Raw genomic sequence first — 20,190 nt, forward strand, 5'->3', positions numbered from 1 at the left:
ATTTAAATTAATGCCAGTACTCAGACTTTTATCACTCCTTTTGATAAATGCAGCACATTACATATACTCCTTTCTCTGTTAAGCTACGGTACACGGCACAACGTTGTTTGGGTAGCAGGACTTTCACTTAGAGCTCTCCTCTATGAGAGGAGAAAATAATTGGTAGTGCATGGCGTGAGTGTCATGGAAAACAAGGTAAGAGAAAGAATCTGAAGGAATTTACAGGGGGCTGTAAGTCAGTAAAGAAAGATTGCTGTTAGCAGAAGGCACGGCTCGAACGTACACGTGACATGTATAGGCAGATCAAGAAAACAAGGTGGAGTATGACCAATCTGAGAAAAACTGGCAGGATATCAGTGTCCGCGTGTCATTCTCATTTACAGATTCCATGGTGGATTTTATTTTTGTACTGTATGTTCTTGGCTCATTATCTCAAAGTGGCAGCTCTGCTCATTTGGAGTACATTCGTGATGGTGACAACTAAAATCGCCCCTGGTGTGTTATATTCAGTACACGAGTCAGACATGTTTGTACTTAAGTTTCGTTGTGACAATAATTAAATCATCTTGTGAGCATATTAATCAATCATTTCTGTTACTTCAGTTGAAGTGGCATTTTTCTAATTATGCTTTTAGGAAGTGGTCACTACAGTTTGCCTCTGACCTTGGAATTATTATTATTATTTTCTGTGTGCCACAATGTTTGGTGAACCTACTGTATGCTTTTTTTTTCAGAGCTTCTTTGAAGGACAGTCAGCACCATGGGACTCGGCTAAGAAAGATGAGAACAGAATGAAGAACAGATATGGGAATATCATTGCCTGTAAGTGTTGACAGTATGATGGTGGCACTGCATACAATTCTTTTACAGTAGCTACTCTGATAAAATTGACCATGAAATGCTTTCAGCATGCATTTGGAGGACAATTATAATTTAAATCCCCTGGGTAACATTGTGTTTGCCTAATGAATGCTGAAGTCTGCCAATTAGATGTCTCTACTAACCCTTTTAGTCCCGGAGCAGACTGACGTTGGCCTTTTTAGAACTAATGGTTTTAACTTTGCGGTGTATCAAAGTTGTGATTTGCAGATAATTCTGCACACATTTATCTTCGGTTACAGGCTCTTTCTAGGAGAGACTTAAGCCTGAAATTAAAGATTTCATTACATGGGCACATTTATAACCTTTACAAATGTGAAGCATCCTTAGATCGTTCAGAAGAAAAGGTTACAAATGTTGGGCCTGTTAAATTAATCTTCTGAGCTGGAAGAGCAGGCATATTTTAAAAGATCTTGTCATGCTTTATGGACAAATATGTTTTAACTCCAATATCGGATCCAATTTTTTATTTCCTAAACATAACTTTTACTCAGCAGAAAAAGAAAATAATGGCATTAAAAATACCAGTCAGTCAAGGACAGTCTTCTTCAATTTATTTATTTATAAAATGTTTTACCAGGAAGAAATACATTGAGAGTTACCTTTTGTTTTCAGGTATATCCTGGGCATAGAGTTAACATGACAAATAATACATGGTTACAATACATAGTTACATAAGTGAACAGTGTATACATTATATACAAGACATTGCATGAACAGTTAAAGATAATATATATTATAGGTGTATGTAACAGTTACAGACCAGATTAAAATGTGAGATAGCTTTAGTTTTGAAAGAACTTAGACTGATTCCAGTTTTGCGGTGCACTGTAGGAGAAGGAGGAACGGCCGGATACTTTGCTGAACCCTGGGACCATGAACAGTCTTTTGGAGTCAGATCTCAGATGATAAGTGCTGCATGTGGTAGGGGTGAGGAGCTTGTTCAGATAGGCGGGTAGCTTGCCCAGAAAGTATTTGAAGGCAAGACAGGAAAGATGAACTTTGCGCCTAGACTCAAGTGATGACCAATCTAGTTATTTTAGCATTTCGCAGTGATGTGTGTTGTAGTTGTATTGGAGAACAAAACGGCATATTGAATTGTAGACGGTATAAAGTTTGCTAAGGTGAGTTTGGGGTGCCGAGCCGTATTCTATGTCCCCATAGTCGATAATTGGCATTAGCGTCTGCTGTTCTATACGCTTTCTGACTAGCAGACTTAGGGAGAATTTGTTCCTGTTAAGTACACCTTGTTTGGCATATGTTTTTGATGTCAGGGTATCAATGTCAGTCTTGTCAGTGTTTAAAAACAGTTTGTTTTGGGAAATCCAATTTTCAAGTCTCAAAAAGTCAGACTGAAGTATGTGTTCAAGGTCGGAGAGGCTATGGCTTTGTGCATATAAGGTTGTGTCTTCTGCATACATGTGTATTGAAGCTCCCTTACAAGCTGTAGGAAGATCATTGCTGAACACTGAGAAGAGTAGGGGCCCCAGAACAGAGCCTTGCGGGACACCACAGGTGATATCCAAGGGGTTGGAGTTAGAGCCTGAGATAGACATATGTTGGGATCTACGTGATAGGTAGGAATGAAACCAGTTTAAAGCATGCCTTTGCAAAATCTAGGAGTATTGCACAAGTGAGATGTCCTTGTTCCATTCCACACTGGATTTCATTGCAAACTTTTAGCAGGGTATTTACCGTAGAGTGTTTGGGGCGAAAACCAGATTGGAATTGCCTAGGGAAATTTGTCTTGGTATAGTAATTGCTTAATTGGGAGTGGACACATTTTCCCATGACTTTGGATAGTATTGGGAGAAGAGAGATTATTGGCCTGTAGTTTGAGACAGTGTTTTTGTATAGTATTGTATGTCTTTATTTATATAGCGCCATAAATGTACAAAGCGCTTCACAGTAGTAACACATGTTGTAATCATATAAATAAAAAGTAATATAAATAACAGGTCATGGGAATAAGTGCTTCAGACATAAAAGTAACATTAAGGAAGAGGTGTCCCTGCTCCGAGGAGCTTACAATCTAATTGGTAGGTAGGGGAACGTATAGAGACAGTAGGAGGGAATTCTAGTAAGTGCGTCTGCAGGGGGCAAAGCTTTATGTATCATGTGTCCAGGATTGTCCACAGTGCTATTTATATGCTTCTTTAAGCAAATGTGTCTTAAGGTGGGTCTTATAGGTGGATAGAGAGAAGATTGGAACAACTCTGGCAGTTTTCCAGGTCTTAGGGATATGGCCAGCAGACAGAATAGAGTTGACTATGGAAGCCATTGATTTGGCAATGGCTGGGGCACCAAGTCTTAGGAACTTAGATTGCAGTAAGTCATGTCCACATTGGCTGCTTAGTTTTAGTTTGAGAACCACTTGTGTAATCTCATCGGACAGGGACAAATTGAAAATTGTGAGCAGTGTTGGGAGAGGGTGGGGCTAAAGGCAGTGCTTCACAAATCACCCAAAAATATACTCGCCACCAAGTCCCGCCCGCAGCCCCACCCCTTAAAAAAGAAATTGAATAAATTCCTAGTAAGAACTAATAACATTCGTTTTTGACATAAGTTTATTTATTGTATTACATGTATACTTTACTACAATTAGTCCTTATTACATAGTGTGTGTGTGTGTGTGTGTGTGTGTGTGTGTGTGTGTGTGTGTGTGTGTGTGTGTGTGTGTGTGTGTGTGTGTGTGTGTGTGTGTGTGTGTGTATATAAATGTCGGGTGACCTCACTAATCTAGAAAAAAAGGCAAATATGAATGACTAGTTTCCTGAACCCCTTAACCAGTGTCTGGCTGCCTCCGCTTCACATTTTTTTAAAGCAGCCAACTGCCTGGATCTTACCTGATCCGCAGTCCCTCAATGTCCAGGTACCCCCATTCCCGCAATGTTGTATATTGGAGGAGAGGTGTTCCCTACCTGTCTTCTGGGTTAGGGAGGGATTCTGATGTCTCTCGTGTGAAGTTTAAGAGTCAGATCTGGAAGAAAGAAGTATAGGTTATTTTGGTGTAGGTATAGGGCAGTTAAGATATACAGTATAGGGTAAATACGATATACAGATCCAGAGTGTGAGACAGAGGGAGAGTGTGAGACAGAGGGAGAGTGTGTTGGTGAGACAGAGTATGTGTGAGACAGAGATAGAGAGACTGTGGGTGACACACACACAGCGAGAGAGAGAGAGAGAGAGAGAGAGAGAGAGAGTGGGTGACACAGAGAGAGAAAGAGGGTGGTGACTGCCTGACAGGGTGACTGCCTGACAGGGTGACTGACTGACTGGGTGACTGACTGGGTGGGTGGGTACTTCTGGTGACACACACTCTCCCACTCACACACACACACAGTGGAGTATGAGAGGCAGCGATCCAAGCAGGTCACCTCCCCCTGCACCCACCGCCCACCCCAGCCCAGCAACCGGGTGTGGAGGAAGAAGTGTACCTGTGCAGGTGAAAAAGCACCAAGACTCGCCCCTCCAGCCTCCCCACCCCATGCGCGCCAGTCCCTCACCAGCTTCCCCCTCACACTCCGTAACATCGCGTCCCAGCCATCCGCGACCATGCTCCATAACCGCCTGCTCTCTCTTCCCCCCACCATCTCCCGCAACCCAGGCGTTATACAGGCAAGGGAGCGCCAGGGGGCAAGGAGAGGAAAGGAACCCCCCCTCCCTCCCGGCGGACACACACACGGAGACACACACACAATACAAGGGCGGAGACATGAGAGGGCATCAGTATTTACCTCTGTGCAGAGGAGGAAGGGCGGGCTTGACTGCTCAGCTCATATAGAGCCTGGCGGCACACAAAAAATAAATCCTGGCAGCGGGCTAAATCGCGTCTGCCCAATCAGAAAGGGGGAATTTTTTTTCATCGCGAGCAGGGGATTTGAAACAGAACCGCGTGCGCTGCTTAGCAGGTCGCCAGCGGTCAAAATCCGTTGGCCCGTGGCGACCGGGCGACCGGATTTGTTAACCATTGGCTCTAGGGGTACTCTCAGAATGAGGTTCATGTTTGTGGTTTGGGTTGCATTTTGCTAATAAGTTTGTAGGACACCCCACAAGATAATCATTGAATGCATTTGCAATGTCAGTGGGATTTGTCAGAGTAATATCCACCTTAGTCATAGTACTTGGTTGTTGATGGCTAAAAGGCTAGAATATTTTGTTGATAACCTTCCAGAAGTTAGCTGGGCTTGATGTATTCTTGTCAGAGTAATATTGTGGTTTTGCATGTCTTGTTTGCCTAGTGCACATATTCTGCAGGCATCTGTAGTTATTAAGATCCTTGGTAGTGCCAGTTACTTTATAGCTTTTCCACAAGGCATCCCTGAACTGGTAGAGCGCTATAAGGTCAGTTGTAACCCACGGAAGGTGGGCCCCCCGTACTCTTATTCTGCCTAGTGGAGCATGGGTATCACAGAGTTTTAAGAACTCGGATTGGAAATAGTCGAGTGCAAAATCAGGGTCGAGAATTAAGTAAATTCTGTACTAAGGGCAGTTGGTAAGGTCAGCCAGAAACTGTTGTGGGTTAAAGTTTCTAAATGTTCTAGTGATGAGAACTGTAGGGCTTGATTGGGGTGGTTTAATTTTCCTTACACAGTACACTATTGAATGGTCACTGAAAATGTCAGGAAGGATGCCAGAGGATTGAATTCTGCTGGGATTTGAGGAGAGAATTCAGTCTAGCAAGGAATGGTTGTGAGATTTCAGGTTTGTCCGTGTGGGTTGGGAACTGAGTTGCGTTAGGTTAAGTGATTTGAGTTGTATCTGGATTTTGTGGTTTTTGGGTTGAACCAATTGTAGTTGAAACTAGCAGCTCACGCTTCTCATTCAGAGAGGAAATGGAGCCAGGAAACTAGGTGATATAAGTCATGGAATGTAGAGAGGTTTTAGGGGGCGGTAGATGCCAGCAACCAAGATGGGCTTAGAAAAGGGGAGGCAGATTTTGCCAACTAGGATTTCAAAAGAGTGTGGGCTTGGGGGGCATTTTAACAGTGTAAATTGTAAGGTGTCTGCAATATAAAATAACACCCCTCCCCCTCTTTTTCACCTATCTTTCCTTGAAATGGAGTATCCCTGAATGGCGATATTTGCATTGAGGGTTTTAGGGGGCAGTCATGTTTCTGTGAGAACGATGGCGCTGGGTTTATGCATAAGGCACCATGCCCTTAGTTCATCCAGTTTGGACAGCAGACTCCGGATATTTACTTAGGCGACTGATAGACCTTTTTGGAATTTGAAGGGGGTATTCTCAGGGGTATGGGACAGAGTTGAAAAGGGAGGGTCTGAGTTAACTTCAATATCACCTGCTAAAGAGAGTAATAGTATGAGTAGAAATTTGAGTAGTAGTTTGCAAGTTGTGAATTTGTGATGTTTGCCATTACAGTGAGTGGTGGTTGGTGTGCTGGTTTTCAGAGTTCTCCACCAACATTCAGTAGATAGTGCAAGGCTTTTAAGTAATCCAGGGTGTATGGTGATGTTGGGTGTGGACCAGGAGGGAGGAGTTTGTGGTGGATAGAGTAACATTTCCATGAAGCCACAAGACAGAACAAAGTTGAGATACATAGCAGGTTCATTATCACAGAGGTATGTAATGTGGCATGAGGTTGTTGTGAGCCTAAACAGCAGAGGGTTGCCTTTTCCTTGTCAAAATGTTTTGCTGCATTGCAATGCTAGGGTCTATTCAGGAATAGCCAATCGCAAAATACAGAAACTTAACTTGAGCACATCTGGGATAACACATTCATGACTTGCCACATGTTGCTTTATCACAAGCTATAACAGAGTATGGTCTCAAAAGGGATCAAGAAAAGACCCTCCCTTTTGGGACCATACTCTGTTATTACATATTTTCCTCTATTGCACCTGAAACATAATAATTCAAAGTAATAGGAGAGCAGAAAGAAAACATATGTTTGTTCAGTTATCACAAGCTATACATACTGTAATAATATAGATTGAGCATGGAGATGCAGATAGCTAAAGTTATATGTAGAATAAAGATTTTCTAATGGATGTCTGTACTGTATTAGTGCGCGTCTGTTCGATATTTCTTTGTATAAGAAGCTGAGGATATTTGTTCTGACTCAAGAGGAACTAGAAAGAAGACCTATTTGTGTGTTAAAAATGCGTTGTCATGCCAATAATAAAATGTATCTAGTTTTTCACTATAATATTACATTGTCACACATTTGTGACTACAGCATATTTTCATAATAATTTAAAAAGGGTAATTAAGCAGCAATACATTAAAAATCCTATATGTGGGTTCTTTTATAAATCTGTTTTTTAGTATTAGATAATACAAACTTAAAAAAAAAAAAAAAGTTCCCTCACTAATGCCTTTTTAAATTAGTTTTAATATATTAAGCTTACATTCAAAATAATATATGTTTTTTTTAATATACATCAGTTGTGTAGTATTGGATATTATAGGCTAAAGGTGTAAAATTCCGGGCATTATTGAAACCCTGCTCTCTGCTTAAAATGCTGGGCATTATTCATTCAGTAATGCCCGGAATTTTTGCAGCTTGCAATGTGTTTATTTCCAATGTGTTTATTTCCAGCCAATCAGCTTTCAGAACAGCTCTGAGACAGGGCAGGGGGTTGGTCAAGAAGTAGCAGCCAGGCAGTGACTCCTCCCCATCCCTCCGTGAACAGAGCTGACAGATTCAGTTGGATTGGGGAGGGAGAGAGAGAGAGTGTGTGTAGCTGCAAAGTAAGGAAGTGGCTGTCTGCAGTTTGTTTGTGGCTGCAGTTTCTGTCTGTCTAGTGTGTGTGTGTGTCAGCAGCAGCAGCAGTGTTTGTGTGTGGTTTGCTGTTGTGTTGTATGTGTTTGTAGCAGCAGCAGAGTTTGTGTGTAGCAGCAGTTTGTGTGTGTGTGTGTAGAGCTGCAGTGAGTGTGTAGAAGTGCTGTGTTGTGTTTGTGTGTGTGTGTTTGTGTGTGTGTGTGTGTGTGTGTGTGTATATATAATTCCTATTTTCTTTGTGTGGAGACCACACCATTAGAAAAGCCTGCGAACTAAACTATTCCCATTTCTCTCATTCACTTGCTTAGCAAAGTTGTTGCTTAAAAACAGATGTCTGACAAGTATGTTCCCTCTCTAGATGTGAGAAATTCCTTCTGTCTTAATAAAACAGGCACATGCAGATTGTGCCACAATTTCCCTGTGCTGTTATCTTTGCGGTACAGAAAAAAAAATATATACATCTTAAATAGAAATACAAACCACACAAGATACTGTATAAAAACCAAGAGGCACACCACTCATTTTCATAATGTTAATGTTATTGCCGACATGTGGAATGCTGATTTTTAAATCTCATGTTTCATACTAAAGTGCTACAGCAATCGGGTTGTTGGATAATCCAAGAATTCATCTTGCCGCATCTCTCGTAATGAAAAATGCAGAAATGGTTACATTCCAGCTAATTTAACTCTTCTAAAATCTATAAATAAAATATAAATTATTTATTCAACCATTTGCATTTAAATAGCTTTCCTGGACCATTTTTTTCCCCATTTTGATAGGTAACATATAATGCCTTATAAGCCTGTTAAAGGAGCATCTGCACTGAAAACCAATGTTTTTCCCCCCTAGGTGGGAAGTAGGGGGTCTCCGGCGCTAAACCGCATTCATTTCAGCTCCGGAGACCCCCTGCTCCTCTAGATACTTACCCCCATAGGGGGCGCTGGTAGCAGCTACGCAGGTTTACATTTCCCAGTCACGCGGGCCAATAGGAATCCGCAAGGGATTACATCATGGTTTCCTATTGGCCCGCGTGATGCAGGCTATTTAAAGCTTGCCATTTCGATATCCCCGCCAAGCCCAGCCGGAGGTGCTACCAGCAACCCCTCCCAATGTAAGTATCTCGGGAAGCAGGGGGTCATCAGAGCTGAAAGTAACGCAGTCCAGCTCCAGAGACCCGCTTCAAACCTATTAAAAATGTTAAAAACAAGTATCACCATGTTGTGCTGCTATCAAATAGTTGCACTGTATCTGTGAAAACGATGGCTAATGTATAACTTACATTTACGAAGCAGTGGCCTGGTGATAAGGACAATGCCCACGCAATCCAGGTGCCGCTTTGCTTGTAACATCAGCATGTTGATTTTTCTCCCTGTGCCGCAGGCACCAACAATTAGAGTGTGAGCTTCTCAGGGCAGGGACTAATATGCCAGCCAAAATTCTAGGTGCGATGTCAGTGCTGTCGAACAAAAAATACTATTATTATTTACAAACCAAAATGACTGACCAAATGCAAGGTGCTCGTATACACTCTGCATACTACACAAAAAGAAAAATTAAATAGATTTTATTCCACAAATGACTTGTCACTCCTACACCTACTGTACGTTTCTTGTACTGTGCCCCCTAACCTTTGTCATTGTTGTAACTCTGGTTTCCAATTTCAGATGACCATTCCCGAGTGAGACTCCAAAGTATCGAAGATGAAACCAGCTCGGACTACATCAACGGAAATTACATTGACGTACGTACACCAGCATGGTTATGTCAGCAGTTACAGTAGTTTGCATAGCAGAAGACACAGCTGAGATAATCAGTGCAGATTTCAGAATAATTGATCGGCGAATACTGACGTGAATCTGACCTGATGGGTGTGTTAGTGAGATAGGAACAGCCAATCCCCCAACTATCGTTATAAGCAAGCCTGAAGTTTACAGTGACAGGCAATTTACGGAAGGAGTGTGCTCAATTTGTTTTGATGAATGCCTGGTCAAGGTAAATGTTGTTTGCTTTTGCTGTCAACAGTTTGGCATCATTTCCTATTAAATAGAAAGTTGTTTGCATATTAATGTGACAGTACGATGTGATTCCTAATGCACTGGTTTGCAATCTCTCGTCATCTCCGCACTTTAAAGTTCCCTTCAAAGGAGCGTGCAGCTGTTAACCAGGGCTTCTAATGCAAGCAAGCCATAGCATTAAATATGTAAGCGGATTAATTATGGAACACCGCGTCTTTGTTCATACTGCAACGTGTTAACTTAATGTTCTACATTAGAATAAACTATTTAGGAGACAGTCAGTTTGCGGATGAAAGAATGAAATTAAAAGTATAATTGAAAATCAATAAAAATTCAGTCTACATCTGCAGACATATTTTACCAGTGATTTACTTCACGAGAAATTCTGGCATCTAGTAAAACTCAGTAATGAAACCTCGATGCCACAGTTATTGTAAGTAGTGGGGTGGGAGGGGGGTGTTCACTTGTCGTAATCGCAGAACAAATCACTCAATAATACACAGTAATGAGCGTAGATGCATTAACTCCAGTGTAGGCCAACCCTTGTGTTTTCCCAGTTTAAAACAAGGCTACAAATTCATGAAAGCTTATGGGCGGGAATTGAAACGGTTGTTGAAATGTGGGATTAGTTGACCATTGTGAATATGAAAATGATGCTGCAGGAGCTCGCAATAATGGGCACTTGGCAAATATTCAAAGCAATAAATTGCAATCCCCTTCACAGCTAAAGGAATCGTAGCCAGACCAGCCACATATCATCATCATCATAATCTTTTATTTATTTTTTTTGTGCTGTAACTTTGTGAAGTGTCCAATGCAAATGATCCTAAAAATTCCCCATCAAAGTTTTACTTTAAAAAGCAACGTGTGTCCGAATGAGTCCCAGACTACTCATGGGATCTGCCAGTGAAAGAATAGTTTGCTTCAAATGCTCCTCTCCCCTGCTTTTCAGATCTCCTATGTGGAACGTTAGCAGTACTTTAAAGCAGCAATGTCTCCTACTAACCAGCACCCACACAGCTATTGCCAACTCTGACCTGTGCCAGTGTAACCGCTACTTAACTAGATAGATTTTTTTTTTCCCCATTAGGCCGCGCCTATAGTGCCGGCGACGCGTGACGTCACCCGTCGCCACAAGCGAAAGTTGTATTTCGCTGTGCGGCAGCGTCGCGGGTGACCAGGCTCCTGATTGGTTCAGGGGCGGTCACATGAGGCGACAGCCCCTGAAAAATCAAATAATTACGGCTACCAAAAATCGTGTCATCCCGTCACGCTTACTATAAGCGCACGCGGCTGCGACAAGGCATTTGTTTTCGGGCGACGTTGCTGTCGCTGGTACTATAAGCACGGCCTAAGGCTACTGCCGCTGAGAGTGCTCATGCTTGAGATCGGTGACGTCACCAACTCTCCAAGCATGAGCGCAGGCTGTCCTGCATAATTTTGCAAGCGCGCCCGGGGATACGTGGATCGGGGCTATTTCTGTGTGTAATGTGTGTGGCTGTGTGCTGTGTGCATTGACTGCTGCTAAGCGCGCTTCAAAATCAGTTTTCTTTGTCTCCACAAGCGCCGAGCTTGGGAGAGCGTAGGTGCCCGTGCCCGTGCCCGAGCGCGAGCGCAGCGTGAGCATGGCCATGCAGATTCACATTCTCTGAAGTAAACACACTCACCGGCAGTGTGGACGCAGCCTTACTCTTTGTAACTGGCGTCTACTGTCGTATATATTTTTTAGCTGTTCATGCCATATTCCATCGCTAATTTGAAATGATATACAGGAGTTGCCATAGAAAATATAAAAGCCACAAAAACTCTTAAAAATTTCTGAAAAATATCCATGTTCTCACAAATGTCGCGGCTACAAGAAAACATTGTAATATAAAGTTAGCTCTAAATGCATTTTTAAACGAGTTGCACAATAAAGTAAGTACATCTGCTGCTACTATTTAAAATTGTTGACAAAAGCTTGTCAAAGACTTCCCATTTTTTTTCTGTATGTATTCTCCAGTTCAGTGTATGGGGCAGGTTCATCAAGTGTTGGAATGGGTTAACACACTCAAACCTGTGTTAACTCCTACTGACTTAAATGGGAGTTAACCCTGGATAGAGTACACTCGCCCATACCAGCGCTTGATCAATCGGCCCCGATGGGATGCGTGTACAGATGTAGCCAGTCTTACTCTCCCCGGAGCTGCGGGAAGGATAGCAAAATGCTGCGGCTTCCTGCGCAGGGTCCTTTCTGCTGAATGGAACGTTAACAAAGAATTTCTCGCTACATCTGCAGCTAGACATGGTCATAACTAGGATGGGCAAGGGAAGAGGTTCTCTAGGAAGTATTGACTTATCTTTACAGATGCGTTAAAGATGCACTAAAGCTGATCTGAAAAAAGCAACATTTTGTAAAGAATAAACAATCTATTTGGATTCCTTAATCATATCAAATCCTCCTTAAAGCAAAGATTTTAATGTATCAGTATCTTTATTAATGGGGGGCTCTGAATACGGGGGTGCTTGTCATCCAAGTGTCTACTCTATCTTTACCCGACCCTGTATCTGTCAGAGGGTCAATAAAGATAAGGGGAGGGGAAGAAAGGAAGGGCTTTGCCTGTCCAAGTTTGTGATGGACACACCGACATCACACAAAGGGTTGTTGTGTTTGCAAACTAAGGTTAGAGCATTATTTACAAATAATTATAGGAACATGATTTTTGTGAAACGACATCTATCACCCAAACGTAAACCCGTAACCATGTAGCTGCTATTGAATAAATATGACCCCGGGGGGGAATGCATCTTTGGTTAGCAATATAAAGAGATGAACACTTTGGTGTGATTTTTAGACTTGGATTAAAATGTTGTTTCTGGTTGTGACCAGGGCCAGCTAAAGTAGGGGGCAGTGCTGCTTTAAAGTGGAAGCTTGCAGCAGAATGTTGGCACCTAGAAATGCTGTCCATATTCCCAGTGTATTGGATACATTTCTTTACAGATATTTTTTCAGATTCCCCCCCAAAAGGGAATACTCCTCACAGAAAAAAATGTAACCCCTCTGAACTGTTGTGTCTCATGAGATTTGTATAGTATACATCCAAGAACTATACTCTTAGGCTGAGTCCCCGCTGGCGCTGAGCTCGCTATGCGCTTGACGCGCTTACCTCCCGTTCACGCTCGCGCTGTGCGTGGGCGCTCATGCGCGTGCACGCACGCTCTCCCAAGCTTTGTGCTTGAGGAGACACTGGAGAGATACTTTCAGGGAAGAGAGAGGGCGTGTTGTAATGCCCTGTCACTACACCAAACACAAACATGGGATTTCTAGTCGAGAGAAGTGGAATAGGGGGTAAACGGACTGGTGTGGGGGGGGGGGGCAAATCGGACTGGTGGGGGGGGGCAAATCAGACTGGTGTGGGGGGGCAAAACGGACCGGTGTGGGGGGGCAAAACGGACTGGTGTGGGGGGGGCAAAACGGACTGGTGTGGGGGGGGGGGGGGCAAAACGGACTGGTGGGGGGGGGGGGGAAACGGACTGGTGGGGGGGGCAAAACGTACTGGTGTGGTGTGGGGGGGCAAAAACGGACTGGTGTGGTGTGGGGGGGGGGAAACGGACTGGTTGGGGGGGGGGGAAAACGGACTGGTGCGGTGGGGGGGCAAAAATGGACTGGTGTGGGGGGTGGGCAAAACGGACTGGTGTGGTGTGGGGGAGTAAACAAAGTGGTGTGGTGGGGGGGCAAACGAAGTAAGGGGGGAAGGAGAAAAGGGGAGTAGAAAGGAGAGAAGGGGGGGAGAAAGGAGAGAAGGGGGGGGAGAAAGGAGAGAAGGAGAGGGGAAGGGAGAGCAAGGGGGAGAGAAATGAGAGGAGGAAAGGGAGAGAGATGAGGGAAGGGGGAGAGAGGAGGGAAGGGGGAGAGAGGAGGGAAGGGGGCTAGAGAGAGAGCAATGGGGGGGAGAGAGAGCAATGGGGGGAGAGAGGGAGAGAGAAAGCAATGGGGGGGAGAGAGAGAGAGCAATGGGGAGAGAGAGAGCAATGGGGGAGGAGAGAGCGCAATGGGGGGAGAGAGAGCAATGGGGGGAGAGAGAGAGAGAGAGCAATGGGGGGAGAGAGAGAGAGCAATGGGGGGGAGAGAGAGAGCAATGGGGGGGAGAGAGAGAGAGCAATGGGGGGGAGAGAGAGAGCAATGGGGGGAGAGAGAGCAATGGGGGTGGAGAGAGAGAGAGCAATGGGGGGGAGAGAGAGAGCAATGGGGGGAGAGAGAGAGAGAGCAATGGGGGTGGAGAGAGAGAGAGCAATGGGGGGAAAGAGAGAGCAATGGGGGGAGAGAGAGCAATGGGGGAGAGAGAGAAGGGTGAGAGGGAGGGAAGGGGGGTAGAGAGAAAATGGACACACACACAGACAGCCCCTATTCAGCCAATGACACGCCTCCTCCCCTAATAGCCCCCCCCCCCGCCCCCCCCCCCCCCCCCCCCCCGCTCCTGCTCTAAAAATGTTGCAGGACAGCGATCGCTCATGCTTGGTGAGCTGGTGACATCACCGCTCTCCAGCATGAGCGAGCTCAGCGGCAGCGTGGACTCAGCCTTAGTCAGAGGAGACACGTTTCACTTATCATTTGTGTCTGAAAGATTAAGGACCGTTTGCCAAGTACAGTAGTCGTCCATAAAACACCTTCCAGCAGACACTGGAAGGCACCATACAGTCCAATGATTTCAATCTGCTGTAATTCACATCTTTGCTTAAGCAAATACAGTAACATAGTCCCACATGTAAATGTTTGTTTTTTTAATTTATATAGATGTGACCTGGAATGGCAGATGACAGTACAGTATATCACTATATATATTTATACAGTATATATTCATACTAATGGTCAATTGCCATGGATCGCATCTGTATACTGTATGATGCATCTGACACAAATGGTGGAATTGAGGATTAACATGTATTCTCCCTTTGAAATGTTCTGTATTCCCAATAGAATTATATTTTAAACAGAGCTTGTGGAAATGATCGCTCGACTAAGAGATCCCCACCTATATTCACTATAACAGGATGACAGGTTTTCACTGTAACAGTGTTCTACTGTGTGTTCACTGATTAAAAAACTTAAGAGCACGAGGTACTTGGAAGAATTGAATGAGCAATATCTGGCATGTGACCGCCGGACATTGCCAAGCCCCCCAGCATTATAAGTCAAGCAAGGGACCACCATGAAACATTAATACAGCTTTAGGGATTGGGCTGCTTTTTCAGGGTCCTCCGGCTTGGGGGCAATGGAGCCCAACGCTCAGTTGCTGTGACTGTTCATGTTACGATCAAGTAAGTGTTGCATTAAAACGTTGTGGCTGCGGCGTGTCTTTGTCAAAGGTGTCACGTGTCAATAAGTGGGAAAAGTGATACATTTTGTTTTTAATACACTTCCTCTGCACTGTCAGTTGCGGAAAATGTAAGGTGGAGATATATTTCTTTGATAGGTGATACCTCCCTTTATCACACCTTTTTGTGTAGGAAATCCCATGTCAGAGCTTGCGCAGCCTCGCTATGTACAATGAATTGGAAATCAAGTAAAGCAAAATCCCTCCACCGTTTCGCAATATAGAAAATGAGGCATTGCTATCCAAATTGAGATGGAAAGCGTAACTCCAAACGTCTGCGTGTAATCATGGCACATTGCTGCTGCTGCTGAAGGTCTAATCAGGAAATCCTACCTAATTGACGAAAGAATGTTCTAGGGATTCCAAAGCTGCAGTAATCAGGACCGAGTTAGAAAGACGTCCTTATAAATGGCAGCTGTTTTAAGAAAATACCAAATCTATTGCCTCACACCAAAATGGAAAAATCCTGGATGTTTACACAACAAAGTGCTGTATATAAAGAGGATGGAAAAAAGAAAACTGTATAGGCAGTCTGTATACAAAAGAATATTAGTTGGAGAATAAAATCACTTCTAAATACTCTATACACTGTATTTAGTTACTAAATGTATTTGAGTGTGTAAATCCATAATACTGTTACTTTTTTTTAAAAAAAAACATTTTTATTGGCGTTGTCTATTAATAATCTTTTTATTTTTTTATCCTTTCTTCTTATTTTTGAATCTCCAAGATGCCATAAAAAAACCTTATCAGCACTAAATAAAATGAGTTTTTGTTTTCAAAAATCGATTTTAACACCTTTCAAGACTGACTAAAGATGGCAGCGCAGAACATCTCTGCAAAATGAGGTCAAAAGTATACAGCGCATGCTAAGTTTTTTGTTTTTTTGTGCTACGCAGGATCTTTCCAAACAAGTAAAAGCAGCTTGATTACAGTTGATAAAATGCACGTGCAGTAATTTAGCATAGAAAAATATTCTAAACACATTTCTCATCTACACAGTCCCTTGGCTAATTTGTAGTTGCTTCAATTATGTGTAATTGTTGTATAGGATTCTCATTTTCCCACTTTTTTTTTTAGAGTAATTTTGCCAAGACCTGTGTGATGAGAGGAACTGTAATTAATGCCATTTTTGTTCAATGCTGTAAACATCTTCATAATGGCTGTTTATGTGCTCACATGCATCTGCAGTGATACTGCAACTCTATCAAAGCGTCTATTAAAAGATGAGCAGCAGTTTAAATGGATAATATTATTCTGAAGTGATTTTTTTTCCCCCCAACTATTTGTCTTCAGGAACACAATTTGCACAGGGTTTTTTCTCTCTCTCTGTTTGTAAGCCAATTATTAGCGACAGTTTATCTTGCTTAGCAATGTTTGTTGGCTCACTTATAAAGTTTCAATGTTTTATGTTCAGCGGGGACCTGTTACTTTATTTGTTTTAGAATTATTAATATTTGTTGGGCATTATTTTGCACATTGAAATACTGCATGGGGCTAATTAGTGCCAGTGCTTCTTAATACAAATGACTGTGTACTGTATCTTCAGGACAGCAGGTGGTGTGTACCGTAGCTTCCAGTAGCACAGAAATGAGTAGCGCTTTCTGTTTGTAAAGGATGAACCCCATTTAAAATTCATCTCATGTCACCATTGCTTGGTTGAGAGCTTGTAGAGAGGAGGTAATCAGGGAGCAGACAATGTACAGTGACTTGGATCTCCAATCCAGGGTATTTTTTTCACCTCTTAGGAATAGTTTTAGACCCTCATTTTGTAAAGTGTGAATAGTGCTTGTCCGGAACTGTTGCATGGAAAGCCCTATGGACTTTAATGGGTCTTTCCGTGCAATGGCGCCAGATCGTCGCTACTCGCACTTTAAAGAATGAGGGCATTGGTGTGATTGCAGACCTGTCAACTCTCCCTGATTTTCTGCGAGTCTCGTGGATTTGGAGGCCGCCTCACCGATTTCTAGTATCCGCACTCTCATAGACTTCAATGGCGTTACACTGGTGGAAGTCAACGCTTTTCCATTAAAATGTAATTTTTGTTGTCCAGAACCCTCAGATCTCACATATTTTGGGTTTTTGGAGGTTAACATCTCTGTGGCTATTTTTTTTTTATTTTCAAACTTGACTGTTATTTGCAGTAGTACTTAAATAAAACACTTTGAGCCTGCTAAGTTTTAACTGAAGTGGTGGCTAGCACGGAAATTATCTTCAGTTTCAATTCCCTATGTACCCATCTCTTGCTGCTCCATTTCTTACGCAATGTCTCACTTCCTAAACATCACTTTGCCTCCCATGGTAAGAAATCTATTCTCCTGCAGGTCTGACATTCCACCTGAGATTGTGTCCTAATGTTGAAGTGTATTGTATTGACTTTTGCTTTTGGGAAGCACTTTGATACAAATCTATATCACAAATAGCAACGAAAATAACTGCATGGTATATTTTGCTGATTCATTTTGCCTTTTCTTCTGATTTTAGGGCTATCATAGACCTAATCACTATATTGCTACACAAGGTAAGTCACCTTCACTTTTTTTCTTAATGATATATAATGTTTACACTATAAAGAGGTATTCCGTGCTGTACCATACTGATTTGTTATGTTACTGTTTTTAAGAAACAAAAAGTGTCTAAAAAGGAATAAGATGAAATAATATGTCTGACAGAGAAACATGTACGTCAAACAATATACTCAGTACTGTAACACAATCCGTACACATTTAAGTTGTCGGTATTGTTTGTAGGGAAATTGTATAATTATAAACCTTGGTAATTCTTTTCAGTGTCCTATACAGCTTCCCCAATTGTAGAAACCAGGTCTGGAGAGATAATGGATACAGTGGTCACTGTATTTGCCAACCAATGAGCTGTGGCTCTCCCCTGTATTATTAGGTTTTGTATTTAGCGCCAAAAAGTGCATGTAAACACAGAGCAAAAAAAGTTAAATATTTTTTTACTTCCAATGTGAAATGTTTATAGATGAATTTTCATACATTGTATGCCAATTACCATGAGTTAATACTATTTTGGATTTGGCCATGTTTTTTGACATAGTGCAATAAAAGGGAAAAGATGACTGTTACAAATGCAACATTTAATACGCCTCATTTGGTACAATGTGCGCATCTGATCGCCTCCTGTAACCATTCCCCAAATATCAAATTCCAAAGCGAAGCATGTGCGGTAAAATAGAGAACTTATATTGATATATTGGCGCTAAAAGAAGAATGTTCAAAATGGCGCTGTAAAATCTATTTTATTACAAAAAGGCGGATGGCGCACAGTAATAGTACCTTGCACACTGATAGTACTGGAACCTCACTGTGTTCACTTGCTTTAAAGGCACGACTCTCTAAGTCTAAACCATCAAATCCAGTCCCTTTGCTTTATCTGTATCCCATATCTACGATCCACTCCCTCCATTTGTTTCTAACCTCCTACTTCAGTAATTGCAAATCTATAATCCTGATCTATAATTAAGTCAGACACACAGAATATAGTACAATGCTGTACCTGCTGTGTTCGGGCATCCTTTAAAGTGATAGCCCCATTTCAGTATGCTGTGAAGCCATTTCCCCATGCTGGAGAATACTTTAGTCCCATCGAAGAGCTGACCAAAGCACAATTTAGGTATACGATATTTTGCTTAATAGAGATCTTTGCAGGGTGAAATATGTCAACTTTTGACACAGGCAAAATGTTTTGCAGCAGAATTTCAAGAAGGCATTGTATGCGTGCAACGAAAAACCTTACATTATGTTCCAGGGATATATTTGTGAGCTCGCCAGTGGCACAGGCCTGTGTCACAGACATGTTCTTAACACTCAGCTATAGACTATAATAGAAAGGCACAATGTGCGCACCTTCCCATTATAGTGTTATCACTGGCACATCACTGAAATCACCAAATGCAAGATGAGCCAGGGATAACATACTTTTTACTGTATATGTTTACTCCACACAATATTATGTAAGGTGATACAAAGTAAGTTAAAAAAAAAAAGCGACATAAGCAGGCAAACGTTTATAGGGGTCCATGTTAAGGTGTATAAGAAACAAAAAGTGACACACTGAGGCTCAATTGCATGTCATTACCCAGAATCCCTGGCTGCATTGGAAGCACTACAGGCAGTCCTCGGTTACCCAATGGAATCCGTTCTGGAAGTTGCGTTGGATAATGAAACCGTTATAAAGTGAGTCCCATGTTAATCAGTGGCAGTGAGCGTTGGATAACGCATTCAGGCGTCGGAGAACGCATTCCGGCGTCGAAAAACAGCCCATAGGGTTGCATTGTAAAGTGTTGGATATGCCATTCGTTGTAAAGTGAAACGTTGGATAACGAGGACTACCTGTATGCTGCTGCTAAGGCCCTGCTCCCTCAGTCAGCGCGCCTGCACTGCAGACAGGCGGGGTGCTGACAGACACAGACCGCGATATGTGGTCTGTAGGGAGCCGGGAGCCGGAGAGGGAGGGGGCGGGAGTGGGAGGGAGGGGGGCGGGAGTGGGAGGGAGGGGGGCGGGAGTGGGAGGGAGGGGGGCGGGCTCTGATCGTGGTGCCGTACACACACACACACTTTAATAACACGCAGCTCCTTCCCTGCTCCCCGCCCAAGGCGCCTCCCACCTAGCTCCTTCCCTCCCCTCCTCCCCATTGGCTGACTCGCGTACCACGTGACGCGTCAACGCCGAAATTCACAAGATTCTTGCAGCATCGGCTGGCTGACGCGTCACAGTACGTAGTCAGCGCTGTCGGAAGGAGGCAGCGGGGGCAGGGACCACTCGGGCAAGGGTCTGGTGGTTCGCGGCCTTGCGCCCCACCGGCCGCAGCGGGTTCGCAGCCTAAGAGATAATAAGGCAAAGCAAGTTTGCATACCTGTCAGAGACGTGAAGGGTTTTACATTTTGTTTTAATCTTTGATGTAAAGGGATATCAATTCTAAACCATGTGTATTTGGTGTGCATGTTTTTTCAATGTGTGAGAGGACATAAATAATACATTTCTGTTGTTTTCTTTTGGCTTATTGTCATCCTATCACTTATCCTCCAATAATAATTAAATCCCTTCTTTCAATAATACTATCGTTTGTGCCACCAAGATGAACAACTTCTCTTTTTAAAAAGGCATTATGCTGCAATAATGTCCTCTTGCAATGTATTGCCAGCTGCCAGAAGAATGGGTTTAGAGCAATGT

The 20,190-nt window shown here is 43.0% G+C and overlaps 1 protein-coding gene across 14 annotated transcripts in view; it reads left to right on the forward strand.

The window, feature by feature from the left end:
• PTPRM (protein tyrosine phosphatase receptor type M) overlaps positions 1-20,190 on the forward strand; it is a 791,475-nt gene that overhangs the window by 668,151 nt on the left and 103,134 nt on the right. For 7 of the 14 annotated variants that reach the window (XM_075585335.1, XM_075585337.1, XM_075585338.1 and 4 more), the window contains 4 exons: positions 735-822; positions 9,290-9,366; positions 14,873-14,938; positions 17,479-17,515. In XM_075585335.1, coding sequence (XP_075441450.1) covers positions 735-822; positions 9,290-9,366; positions 14,873-14,938; positions 17,479-17,515 — 268 coding nt within the window. The remainder of the gene's footprint in view (positions 1-734; positions 823-9,289; positions 9,367-14,872; positions 14,939-17,478; positions 17,516-20,190) is intronic. The other 7 variants (XM_075585347.1, XM_075585339.1, XM_075585341.1 and 4 more) reach the window with 1 other exon arrangement.

This window comes from Ascaphus truei, chromosome 2, assembly GCF_040206685.1.
Source record: "Ascaphus truei isolate aAscTru1 chromosome 2, aAscTru1.hap1, whole genome shotgun sequence".
In the NCBI taxonomy this organism is placed as follows: Eukaryota; Metazoa; Chordata; class Amphibia; order Anura; family Ascaphidae; genus Ascaphus; species Ascaphus truei.